General features: G+C 44.7%; 1 protein-coding gene across 1 annotated transcript in view; it reads right to left on the bottom strand.

Annotated features, from left to right (window-relative positions):
• The window catches only part of TBC1D9 (TBC1 domain family member 9), a 128690-nt gene that overhangs the window by 69196 nt on the left and 46771 nt on the right, over positions 1 to 12723 (bottom strand). Inside the window, exon 2 of the mRNA XM_024977574.2 lies at positions 322 to 432. Within this exon, the coding sequence (XP_024833342.1) occupies positions 322 to 432 (111 nt within the window). The remainder of the gene's footprint in view (positions 1 to 321; positions 433 to 12723) is intronic.

Below are 12723 nucleotides of genomic sequence, written 5' to 3'. Positions count from 1 at the left end.
GCACTTCTTGGCCAAGCAAGTGGAACACCGGTGTGCCTCCGCCTCCTGCTTTTTCCTTGGAAGTTGATCTTGGAAGTTTTGTGTTCTACGGGGTGTTACTATAGATGGAGGTGGCCACTGGATCCCCATAAGACTTCAGCAGGTTGAGAAAGAAACCGTTATTGTGTTCAACTGCTGAGATTCAGGGTTTATCTGCTGAAACGGCTATAGTAACTTGTCTTAAATGACCCAGAGATTGCATCTCACAATGAAATGTCCCTTCCCTTCTGAAAGAAAGTGGTCAATCATAACACTTCCCGTATTTCCAAATACTGCACTTACCACAGGCGATGGTCCAATAGACCAAAGAATCTGGAGTCTGGTACAGGATTCGGTAAGGAGCGACGCGGGCACTGGAGTCCAGCACGACATCGAGGGTGCCCACCAAGAGGCCTGAGGACACAAAGCGGGGAGAAAAGTTGAAGGGTCTCCTCCAAATTCCCAGAGGCAGCACTGTGGATACGCCCCTCCTGGTGGACCTGTCAACAAACCCTCTCCCACCACATCCCATCTGGACAAAACTTTCCTCTCGGGTGTGATGCTGCTGGCTCTACAATACTTGTTCCACCCACCTGCAAGAGACGCTGCCTATGCTGAAAGACAGTGCTGGTTTCCAAAACAAAACCAACAAAGCTCCTACCTCAGTCCCTGGCACACGGTGTTATTGATAATAAATACCTGTTTCAAATTAAAAAGTAAGGTATGAAGCACTGATATTCTGGGGTCTCTGCTTTACCGTCATTACAAACAGTGTGTAATATTTTCTCCCCTTCTTCATCCTACAAACAAATCCTTAATTTAAGTAACCTAACAAAACCACAGGAACCAGTCATGTACATCTGAGTCCATGTGCTAGGCAGCCCCACGTCTTATTTTCATAATAATAATATTTCTCACCTTTCTTTTGTATTGAAAAGGTACAGTTCAGCTCAGCAAAAACTAAATCACTACTATATGCAAGGCAGGGCTTCCCTGATGGCTCAGACAGTAAAGAATCTGTCTGCAATGCAGGAGACCCGGGCTTGATCCTTGAGTCAGGAAGATCCCCTGGAGAAGGGAATGGCAACCTACTCCAGTATTCTTGCCTGGAGAATTCCATCAACAAAGGAGCCTGGTGGGCCACAGTCCATGCGGTCGCGAAGAGTCAGACACGACTAAGCAACTAACACTTTCACACTTTCAGATGCAAAGCAGACCCAGTGGGCCTGAAGCTGAATAAGGCAAGAGTCCCTGCTGCTACTGCTGCTGCTGCTAAGTCGCTTCAGTCGTGTCCAACTCTGTGCGACCCCATAGACGGCAGCCCACCAGGCTCCCCCGTCCCTGGGATTCTCCAGGCAAGAACACTGGAGTGGGTTGCCATTTCCTTCTCCAATGCATGAAAGTGAAAAGTGAAAGTGAAGTCGCTCAGTCGTGTCCGACTCTTAGCGACCCCATGGACTGCAGCCTACCAGGCTCCTCCGTCCATGGGACTTTCCAGGCAAAAGTACTGGAGTGGGGTGCCATTGCCTTCTCCAAGAGTCCCTAAGACATGTGTAATCCAGTCGGGGCGAGGGCCAGGCAGTATATTAGGGCTGCGTTTAGGAGTGAACAGGGCTGTGAAACAAGCATTTCCCCCATCTCAATAGCAGAGTCCTTTGCTATTCGTCATATGGTGATTAAAAACGACTTGGAGGTGGAAGTGATCCTAGTTGAGGCAGGGAGGGGAAAGTAAAAGGCCCCAGCCTTCCTTGTCCTGCCACAGTTGCAAATAACTAGGATACAGGAAGCACCAAGCCCAGTGCCTGCCCCCTGCCCGCAGACCCCTCATGAAGTTCTATTGAATCTGAACCACGGGTTCTTATGAAACTGTCACCGCCAGTATCTCCTGATGTGTTGTCTTCCAGTAACATCTTAAGGCTTGGTTCTGTCCCTCCTGAATAATACTGTAATATGCATGATGCTATTGACATCGCTTCCTTCTGCTCTGCCAGCCTGGGGTCAAGTGACCTAGTGTTCAGAAGAGCTCCCTCCTGGTCTGGGGCACATGGACAGGCCATTGAGTTTCTGGTGGCTTTCACCCCCTCATTAGTAAAGTGGCCGTAATAGCCCTTGCCTTCCCGAACTCCAGGTATTAAGCAAGAAACCTTGGGGAGGTTTACACGGGGAAGCCCCACAGCTGTCCTTTCGGTCTTTGTCCACAGCCAGGAGTCCACCTAGGTTCACTGCGAACCACAATGATCACTAGCTGATCTGCATACACCAGGAGCAACATACTTTCACTAAGAAAGTAAAAGCGAAGTTGCTCAGTTGTGTCCGACGCTTTGCGACCCTGTGGACTGTAGCCTGCCAGGCTCCTCTGTCCATGGGATTTTCCAGGCAAGAATATTGGAGTGGGTTGCCATTTTCTTCTCCAGGGGAATCTTCCCAACCCAGGGATCAAACTTGGGTTTCCCGCATTGCAGGCAGACTCCTTACCGTCTGAGCCACAGGGAAGCCCACACTTTCACTAAAGGGTAAATGAATTCATGTGTTTGCTCTGGCTTGTATGAAATACATCAAAAATCAAGTCTTTAGGGTCTGCAGAGTTTTCTGAGGAGTCATTTTGCATAGAATACCACACATGTGCATTTTTGTTCTCTACTGTGACTAGAATTTACTGCAGACTTCTAATTACTCTTCAATTATCTGCAGATGGGAGGGTGTATTAATAGGAAAAGCAAAGAGTGCCAGCTAAACTGGATTGCGCTCTATGTTAACTAGAAACACACGTGATCCAGAAATACAAGTCCATCAGTCATAATAGGCAAGCATTGGTAATACTTTTCCTTTTCTAGAATCAAAATACTGGAAGTGACACATCCGTTGTTTCTAAGGCACACAGGCTTCACAGTCAAGGATGAGCCTCTCTGGTTTGTGTGTGTATTAGTCACTCAGTCATGTCTGAGTCTTCGACTCCACGGACTGTAGCCCACCAGGCTCCTCTGTCCATGGGATTCTCCAGGCAAGAATACTGGAGTGAGCTGCCATTCCCTTCTTGACCACAGGATGTTCTTGACCCAGGGATCAAACCTGCATCTCCTGAGTTATAGGCAGATTCTTTACGTCTGAGCCAGTAGGGAAGCCCAGCCTCTGTGGTTTAACGAGCCTCTAAGAGAGCGTCACGGTAGATAAACATTCTTCCAAGGGCATGCAGAGCAGTCCACAGAGGAAGTCTGGGTTCTGGAGCTCTTCAGTCCTGGCTGGGCCACCTCCCAGACCCAGCCCCTCCAAACCTCAGTTCCCTCATCCTTAATGCCTCACTAGTCTTCTATACTCTGTGACACCAAAGAGAGAAGACCTCTGAAAAGGTCCAATCCCATCCACATGTCTTGACCACAAATGTCCGTAACTACAAATCATCTATACCACCCACTATTCTAATTAAAAACCCTCTGGTATCACTCAGAGGGAAAGAAAATTCAGTGGCCTTCAAGAGGATGCCAGTGGAGTGAGGGCTTCTGATTAGATGCCAGCTCACCAACCGTGTGTGTGCATTCACAACTGGCACCACCAATTCCATGAAGATTTAGATGAACACTAATAGGCACATCGTCTTTCCCTGGTGGCTCAGATGGCAAAGAACCTGCCTGCAACGCAACAGACCCAGGTTCGATCCCTGGGTCAGGAAGATCCCCTGGAGGAGAGCATGGCAACCCACTCCAGTATTTTTGCCTGGAGAATCCCATGGACAGAAGAGCCTGGCAGGCTACAGTCCATGAGATCACAAGAGTAAGAGTAGACACGACTTACTGACTAACTTTCACTTAACAGGCACATCCATATCTACTGGCCCTTGCTTGCCACAACTAGAGAAAAGTCCATGAAGCAATGAAGACCTAGCATAGCCAAAAATAAATAAATAAAATTATTAAAAAGAAAAAAAAGAAATAAAAAATTTAAAAATATCCATTCACTTGGTAACACAGACCAGGATTTTCCCTCCACTTGGGATAGTGTGCTTGTCCATCAATGCCCACCTCCCACCACCCCAAATGACAAACTCCTAATTCTCTCACGCCACCTCTTTCTAACCCTGATCTCCCTCTGAGTTCTGCTCCTGTAATACCTATTGCATTTATTTAAAATCAGTGCACATTTTGCCTTGTTCCATTTCTTCTCCTCTTTCCAGGCTGGGAGCTCCATGACAACAAGGTCTGATGGATCGCTTTGGGCCCCTAGACCCCGAACGTTGCTTGGAGCACTGTAAGACCTAAACACATGTCTGATCAAAGGACAAGTTATGTATTTTTAGAAGACTAAATCATAAATATTTACCGTGCTGCATACATTGTACTGAGACAAGGAGTCAAGACTCTGGAAAAGAGAAAACACTCCTTCTGCACTCTGTGTCCACACAGAACGCTAGATAATGGGAAATCTGAAATCTAGTCTAGAGTATTCCCCCGCAAAAGCAGTAATCAGGATTTTCTTAGAAGTCTTATTACTCATCCCTCTGAAATGGCTGTCAAAATACTGAACCTTTCATCATTTCCCACACAAAGCACTGTTTTAGCAGCTGTTCTACTCAGCTATTTCTGGTGTTAAACAATCTTTGATCGCCTGAGATAACTAAGTCAAATTATGGCCCTCAAAATAACTCTTCTCTGCATCTACCTATTACATTAGCTTGGGGGCACCTTATAACATTAAAGTGCTGTTTTCAAGGAGATTCAGAAAACACGCTGCAAAACTTTAGGCCTCCCCCCGCTGTGTGCATTATGCAATGCAGACAAGAGGCATTTCCACTCCTGGGCAGCCCCTCACCCTCAGAGGAAGGGATGTGTCAGGGGAGGGTGCAACACCCACAGATGTGCCCGTGGCAACAATCAATCCATCTACTGATGACCCGGGATAATTTAATATCAAAGTGGACAAGGTCCTACAGCTCTCTCGGCCTCCCTCTATTCATTCCCTCAGCCTTCTGGCCTGTCAAAGATAGAGCCCTACAAACACCCTGCTGGAGCAGTCTGGGGAATGGGCTGTCTGCTGATACGGAAGCTACAATAGCACCTGCTAGGGAGTTCCCTGGTGGTCCAGTGGCTAGGACTCAGTGCTTTCACTGTGGTTGCCCCGGCTTCAATCCCTGGTCGGGAAACTAAGATCCCGCAGCCCACTCAGCACAGTCAAAAATACGAACAGTATCCACTCAAAAGAGTACCCAGTATGTACTGAGCACCATTGTTTCATGAAATATTTCAAAACGACAGAAAAACCCTGAAAATTACAAAATACATATCCCATCACTCCGATGTTAACAACCGGTCTTATCTGCTTAAGATTTTTTTGATGTCGACCTTTCTTAAAGTGTTTATTGAACTTTTTACAATATTGCCTGCTTTATGCTTTGCTGGTTTGTTTGTTTGTTTTTGCCTGGAGGCATGTGGGATCTCAGCTCCCCCACCAGGAGTCAAAGCCCTTGCATTGGAAGATGAAGTCCTAACACCTGACCTTTAGGGAAATCCCTGTTTGTTTTTTTTTAAGAAAACATCACACACCCAGCAAAGCTCCCCTCTTTGTGTTCCCTTCAATCCTATTTTCCTCCCCATTCACCACCCTCCAGTACTTCCCTTCCAACCGCCGAGGGGGCACCCGAACCCCCCCAGTATTTTTACTCTTCCCATCCACGTCCTTATACTTTTATTGGCCCCCACGTACACACATGAATCTATCAATAATTTAGCACTGATGTACATTTAAAATTTTACATTAATGACAGAGTTGATATTTTTCTGCAATCTTTTTTTTACCCAATGATATGTTTGTAAAAATTACCCAGGTTATTCTTATAAATCTGATTTATTCATTTTGAATATTGTATAATAGTCTGAAAGATGATGCTGTGAAAGTGCTGCACTCAATATGCCAGCAAATTTGGGAAACTCAGCAGTGGCCACAGGACTGGAAAAGGTCAGTTTTCATTCCAATCCCAAAGAAAGGCAATGCCAAAGAATGCTCAAACTACCACACAATTGCACTCATCTCACACGCTAGTAAAGTAATGCTCAAAATTCTCCAAGCCAGGCTTCAGCAATATGTGAACCGTGAACTTCCTGATGTTCAAGCTGGTTTTAGAAAAGGCAGAGGAAGCAGAGATCAAATTGCCAACATCCGCTGGATCATGGAAAAAGCAAGAGAGTTCCAGAAAAACATCTATTTCTGCTTTATTGACTATGCCAAAGCCTTTGACTGTGTGGATCACAATATACTGTGGAAAATTCTGAAAGAGATGGGGGAATACCAGACCACCTGATCTACCTCTTGAGAAATCTGTATGCAGGTCAGGAAGCAACAGTTAGAACTGAACATGGAACAACAGACTGGTTCCAAATAGGAAAAGGAGTTCATCAAGGCTGTATATTGTCACCCGGCTTATTTAACTTATATGCAGAGTACATCATGAGAAACGCTGGACTGGAAGAAACACAAGCTGGAATCAAGATTGCCGGGAGAAATATCAATAACCTCAGATATGCAGATGACACCACCCTTATGGCAGACAGTGAAGAGGAACTCAAAAGCCTCTTGATGCAAGTGAAAGTGGAGAGTGAAAAAGTTGGCTTAAAGCTCAACATTCAGAAAATGAAGATCATGGCATCCGGTCCCATCACTTCATGGGAACTAGATGGGGAAACAGTGGAAACAGTGTCAGACTTTATTTTTCTGGGCTCCAAAATCACTGCAGATGGTGATTGCAGCCATGAAATTAAAAGACGCTTACTCCTTGGAAGAAAAGTTATGACCATCCTAGATAGCATATTCAAAAGCAGAGACATTACTTTGCCAACAAAGGTTCGTCTAGTCAAGGCTATGGTTTTTCTTGTGGTCATGTATGGATGTGAGAGTTGGACGGTGAAAAAGGCTGAGTGCCCAAGAATTGATGCTTTTGAACTGTGGTGTTGGAGAAGACTCTTGAGAGTCCCTTGGACTGCAAGGAGATCCAACCAGTCCATTCTGAAGGAGGTCAGCCCTGGGATTTCTTTGGAAGGAATGATGCTAAAGCTGAAACTCCAGTACTTTGGCTACCTCATGCGAAGAGTTGACTCATTGGAAAAGACTCTGATGTTGGGAGGGATTGGGGGCAGGAGGAGAAGGGGACGACAGAGGATGAGATGGCTGGATGGCATCACTGACTCGATGGACATGAGTCTGAATGAACTCCAAGAGTTGGTGCTGGACAGGGAGATCTGGCGTGCTGCGATTCATGGGGTCGCAAAGATTCGGACACGACTGAGCGACTGATCTGATCTGATCTGATCTGATAATAGTCTGCTGTTTAAATATACTGTAACTTACCCATTTTCCTAATAAAGAACATTTGGGTTTATCTCTATATTTTTTCTTTTGCTGTGATGGGCACTGCAGTCATTCTCTGTACATGATCCTTAAGTATGTAAGCACTTTCTTTAAAATGAAATTGTTGGGTCATAGGCTACGTGTGTGTTGAAACCTTATTAGTTATTACAAAACTGCTTTCCAAAGTGATTGTGTCAATTTACACTCACACCAGGAAATTTACATTATACCACGGAAGGAAGAGAATATCTGTGTATCCTTAATATCTCCAACACTTAGTATTATGAAATTTAAAAAAATTTTTCACCCATCTCAAGGGTGAGAAACAGTATCTGTTCTTGAAATTTGCATTTTCTGATGATTAATAAGTTTCTTCCCTGTTTATTGGTCATTCCAGTTCCCTATTCTGAGTTACTTACCTTTCTTACTGTGCTGACATTTGCTGAAATTTCTAGGTCAGAAATTCAGAGTTTACTATTTAGAGTCTTCCACTCATATATACACTGGATTTCAATTCACTTCAGCAAATACACTCAGATATTTTTAAAGCCAGAGAGGCAATATACTTGGATTTACTTTTCTGTTACATTTGGATTTACATCTCTGTATTTGTTCTATATAAATGCAAGACCTTGAGATCAGTATTTGCAAGGCCCTCTTTTTCCTTCCCATGTAAGGTTTCTGCAGGTCACAGGCTCCCATCTGTCCTCCTGCTGCTGCCTCTATGTTACTGGTACCTAGCATGTATGTCTTAGCACTTAGGTGGACTGTGATAATAGGCAGAAAGCTCTTAACCGATAACAGGGCTTCCCTGGTGGCTCAGATGGTAAAGAATCTGCCTGCAATGCAGGAGACCCTAGTTCCATCCCTGGGTCGGGAAGATACCCTGGAGAAGGAAATGGCTACCTACTCCAGTATTCTTGCCTGGGGAATCTCATGGATGGAGGAGCCTGGTCACAACTCAGAGACTTGCACACACACACACACACACACACACGTTTTTAAACAATATCTAGAAGCAGTTGCTGATAGATACATATATCAACACCAGCCACATCATAATTTTTACACGTCTCTGAATAAATCTCGTTTGCTTGTTTGTTTCTAAAGCCTTCGAGGCTTTGCCCGAGTTGTTTTACTTGATTGGAATGCCTTTTTTTTCTTTCTGGAAAATGTCTATTTCCCTCAATAGCCAGGTCAAGTCACCTAAAGCATTTGTTTTACTCTTTTCACACACTCTCCCCATCCTCTCAACACTCCCAAATCTCCTAACAATGAACTACTCCCTTGTCTGTGATCTGCTGACCACTTTGCACTTCACATTACTAAGGCAATTGTTACACTGCTTCCTACCAGGGAAAAAAGTGGTTTCTTCTCTCTGGGCTGTCAGTTCCTTGAGGTAGGCACGGCCTTATTTGTCCTGGAATTCCCAAAGCCTGGAATAATGTCCCCCACATCATGCTGAATATTTACAAAATGGGCCACAAAGTTTTCAACCTGATGGACACTGGGAGAAACCAAGAATTATTTCCAGAGTTTATTCATCTCTGTCCCACAGGCCCCAATATAACAAGTTCTAGTAAACTGGCTATAAATAATTAAATTTGCCTATGAATCAGACAAGAAAAGGGGACCAAGACTTGAGAAAAAGGCTAGAAAATCCCATCTCAGAGAGTGAGGGGGGTGATACAGTCCGAACTCAGATCTGAAACTGAAATTCATCATGGGAAGTTAACTTCTCTAATCTCTGGAAGTAATCTGTCACTTTTTAATGAATATTGACAATGATCTGGAATGAAGGTGGATCGAGACTAGAGCTATTACTATTTAGGGAAAGCATTGTCTTTCCATTCTCCTACTTTTGGCAAGTAGTCCAGAGATTAGCAGTTGTTGCCAAAAAAACATAAGAAAACTCAAGGATTTAGTCAATTTCAACTGTTGCATCCGCCACATAGGCTGGTAAACACTCTGTTTGCACTACCATACAGGCCAGGAGACCAGAAGAGAGATGAAGGAACTGGCATGTGTAGACAGCCTCGAAGGGAAAGGCTGGAATTGCCAGGTGAGAGTTGGCTCCCTACCTATACCTGCACCTCAGCTTGTAATGCCCCCAGTGTGATGGCCCACCTGGACTATGGCAGGCCAGTCACAGTGGGTGTGAGAGAGAAATCCAGGCGATGGCTGTCTCTGACGAAAGAGGTAAGGGTCCTGGAGGTTTAGCGGGGTGATGTGGCTGCGGCTGGAGATGGAGACAGTGTGTTTCTCAGTGTCAATAACCTCAAAGACTCTAACAGCCTTTCTCAGACATAAGTACCGCTGGCTCAAAGGCAGAGGCCAGTCCAAAGCTGGGATTCTACTTTCAGCTCAGAACAGTCTAGGAGTGTTCTGTTTTCATAAATGTTGCTTATTTTCCAACTCCTCTAGCATATTTAGGTAGAAAACGGTTTCTCAACATGGTTCAAGCCATGATTACTGGTAGAAACAGGCCACTTATGACTCTCCATCTCACCTACACTGCTGCCTTTCAGGACACAAGTCCAGCCAGGTGTATATCACAACTGCAGTGAAATCAGCAAGTCAGGGGCTTCCCAGGTGACTCAGGAGGTAAAGAATCTGCCTGCCAATGCAGGAGACACAGAAACTGCAGGCTGAATCCCTGGGTTGGGAAGATCCACCACAAGAAGAAATAGCAACCCACTTCAGTGTTCTTCCTGGAAAATTCCATAGACACAGAGCCTGGCAAACTACAGTCCATACGGTCGTAAACAGTCAGACACGACTGAGCACAGCAGCAGGACAAGTTACTAGAGGGAAGGGAGCCCATCCACACACACACACACACACACACACACACACACACGACCTTGTGACCATTTGTGGAAAGATCAATTAATGAGAATTCTGCTAATGGAGGAAATACATTGCTGATTCTGTCAGTTAGGACAGTACTTTATTCCTGGTAAGAATCAGTTTGTTTCTGGTATCCAGTATGTTGCAGACTGAGACTTTTGTAAAGTACAGAGCCCACGAAATACTAAAATATAGCTACAGAATATAAAAAGAGACAAAGAAAATAAAAACCTCCGATTTTTTCATAATATAACAGACAAATGGCTCTAGCTTTCTAAATGCTTAATCTCAATTTCCATTCTTTAGCTCAAGGCAGCTGAAACAAAAAGGTTGCAAAACAGGCACTTTAAATAGCACTGCATTGCTGAAGGGGAGGCTGAGGAACTGTTTACTAGAATCACGTATCAAGAGTACATTTAATTCTATAACTTTTTATTTGGGAAATGAAAAAATTATCGCTCTGCCACTGCAAACTAAAATAAAATTGCACAAAATCATTTCTCACTTGAAAGCAAGAATGTGCTATGTGCTAAGTTGCTTCAGTCATGTCTGAATCTGTGTAGCCAGACAGACTGTAGCCAGCCAGCCTCCTCTGTCCATGGGATTCTCCAGGCAAAAATACTAGAGTGGGTTTCCATGTCCTTCCTCCAGGGGATCTTCTCGACTCAAGGATCGAACCTACATCTCTTAACTCTCCTGCACTGGCAGGCGGGTTCTTTACCACTAGGACCACCTGGGAAGCCCCAGTACATGAATAAGGAAAGGCATGAGGTTTGTGTCCTACATTTGTCTTAAGGGGCCTGGGTTTAAAAGTGAGGAGAACCAGCCTGAAACTAACATTGTGTATGTCAATTCTACTTCAATTTTAAAAAATAATAAAAAATAAGTACAAGTGTGAAGAATCTGAACTAGCTGATTTGGTGATCTCTGAAGAGACCCTTGACTCATTTCTTACCAAGAGGGGAGCAGGCTCGAGGGGATTGAATGATGAGGCTCAGAGAAGCGGGGCACCCTTTCTGCAGTGTTTCAAACTAATTCTGGATCGCAGGCAGGGTCTTTGTGCCCAGAAAAGTTAGGGCTCAAAATATATGTTCATATTTGCCACAAAAGATAAAACACAGGCTGGTTTACAATTGAACAAACAGGGCAGAAATCCGAAATCGGAAGAGCATTTCGCCCGCAGAGCCTCTGTCAAGTAGCCAATTAGTTCTGAGCTGCTCAAGCCTCCCAAGCACCCTGGAAGGCCAAGTCTTACAGGAGTTGTTCCACTTCACCCTGCAGGCCAGTCTCTTAAAGTCACATGCACCTTCTTCTCCTGCAGAAAAGGGAGTGCAGGTGGAATTGATTTTTCCTTCTCTTTGGAGGTGGTGTCTGAGAAGGAACTGTTAAACTATCTCTTTAATACTGTACTTCACACGATCGTTGAGACCAATAACACAATTTGTGGGGCCCTGTGCAAAATGAAATGCAGGTACTCTATGTCAAAAATTCTTAGGAATTCCTAGACAGCCACAGTAGAATAGTAAACCAAGCCTTGGGCTCTTCTAAGAGTGGGTCCCTGTGCACCAGCATGGACCACACATCCAGGGAGCGGTCCTGACCCTGGCAGTGCAGGGGTGATGTCATCTCCACAGACAGGCTTGTTGTTCTCAGACTTTAATCGGGGATTCAGGTCTACTCTGATCTAGACCACTGAGGACAATGGACTGGATTTATTCAGAAGCACCCGAGGCACCTGGGTGATCCAATTCCTCAGATAAGCTCTCAACCCAGGAAGAGGAAGATAGATGCATATTCATGATATTTATATGATGGGAAGGTGTACTGATTCTCATCTTGTCTACAGAAGTAGCTCTAAATACCTGAAACTGATGACTCAAGGTCAGCCAAGGTCAGGCATGAGAGCAAGGATGCAGGAGTCCTTTTGGTGCTGGGTGGAGCAGTTTACTAGTGAGAAGCCACTGCTTCTAAGAGACAAACCGCACCCACCACCTCGAGGAAACCTGAGTGTCATGGTCCTAGGACCCCTTCTGTCGGGTGGGCGGACTTTGCAGAAGCCACTCACTGTCCCAAAACAACTGCCTACCTTCCTCCTAATACAGCTAACCTCTTCTCCACAGTGAAATAATATCACGTCCCTGGTGGCTGTTCAGTAAAGAATCTGCCTGCCAATGCAGCAGACACAGGTTTGATCCCTGGGACGGGACGACCCCTTGGAGAAGGAAATGGCAACCTGCTCCAGTATTCTTGCCCCAAGACTTGCATGGACAGAGGGGCCTGGCAGTCTACATTCCATGGGGTCACAAAAGAATTGGACACGCCTTAATGACTAAACAACAATAGAAACAGTTATGGATTTAAAATTACATTCATAGTCAGTGATCTAGAATGTCTATATATATTCAGAACACCTATACAATATGTAGACATTAAAGTCATATCCTCAAATAATTATTTAATGAGATGGCAAAACATATTTAGTATGCTATGTGAAAAAAAACCCACAAAGCTCTATTTTGTCCT

This window comes from Bos taurus, chromosome 17 (assembly GCF_002263795.3).
Source record: "Bos taurus isolate L1 Dominette 01449 registration number 42190680 breed Hereford chromosome 17, ARS-UCD2.0, whole genome shotgun sequence".
NCBI classification, from domain to species: domain Eukaryota; kingdom Metazoa; phylum Chordata; class Mammalia; order Artiodactyla; family Bovidae; genus Bos; species Bos taurus.
The sequence above is the reverse complement of the archived record's forward strand: the minus strand, read 5'-3'. Positions and strand labels throughout refer to the sequence as shown.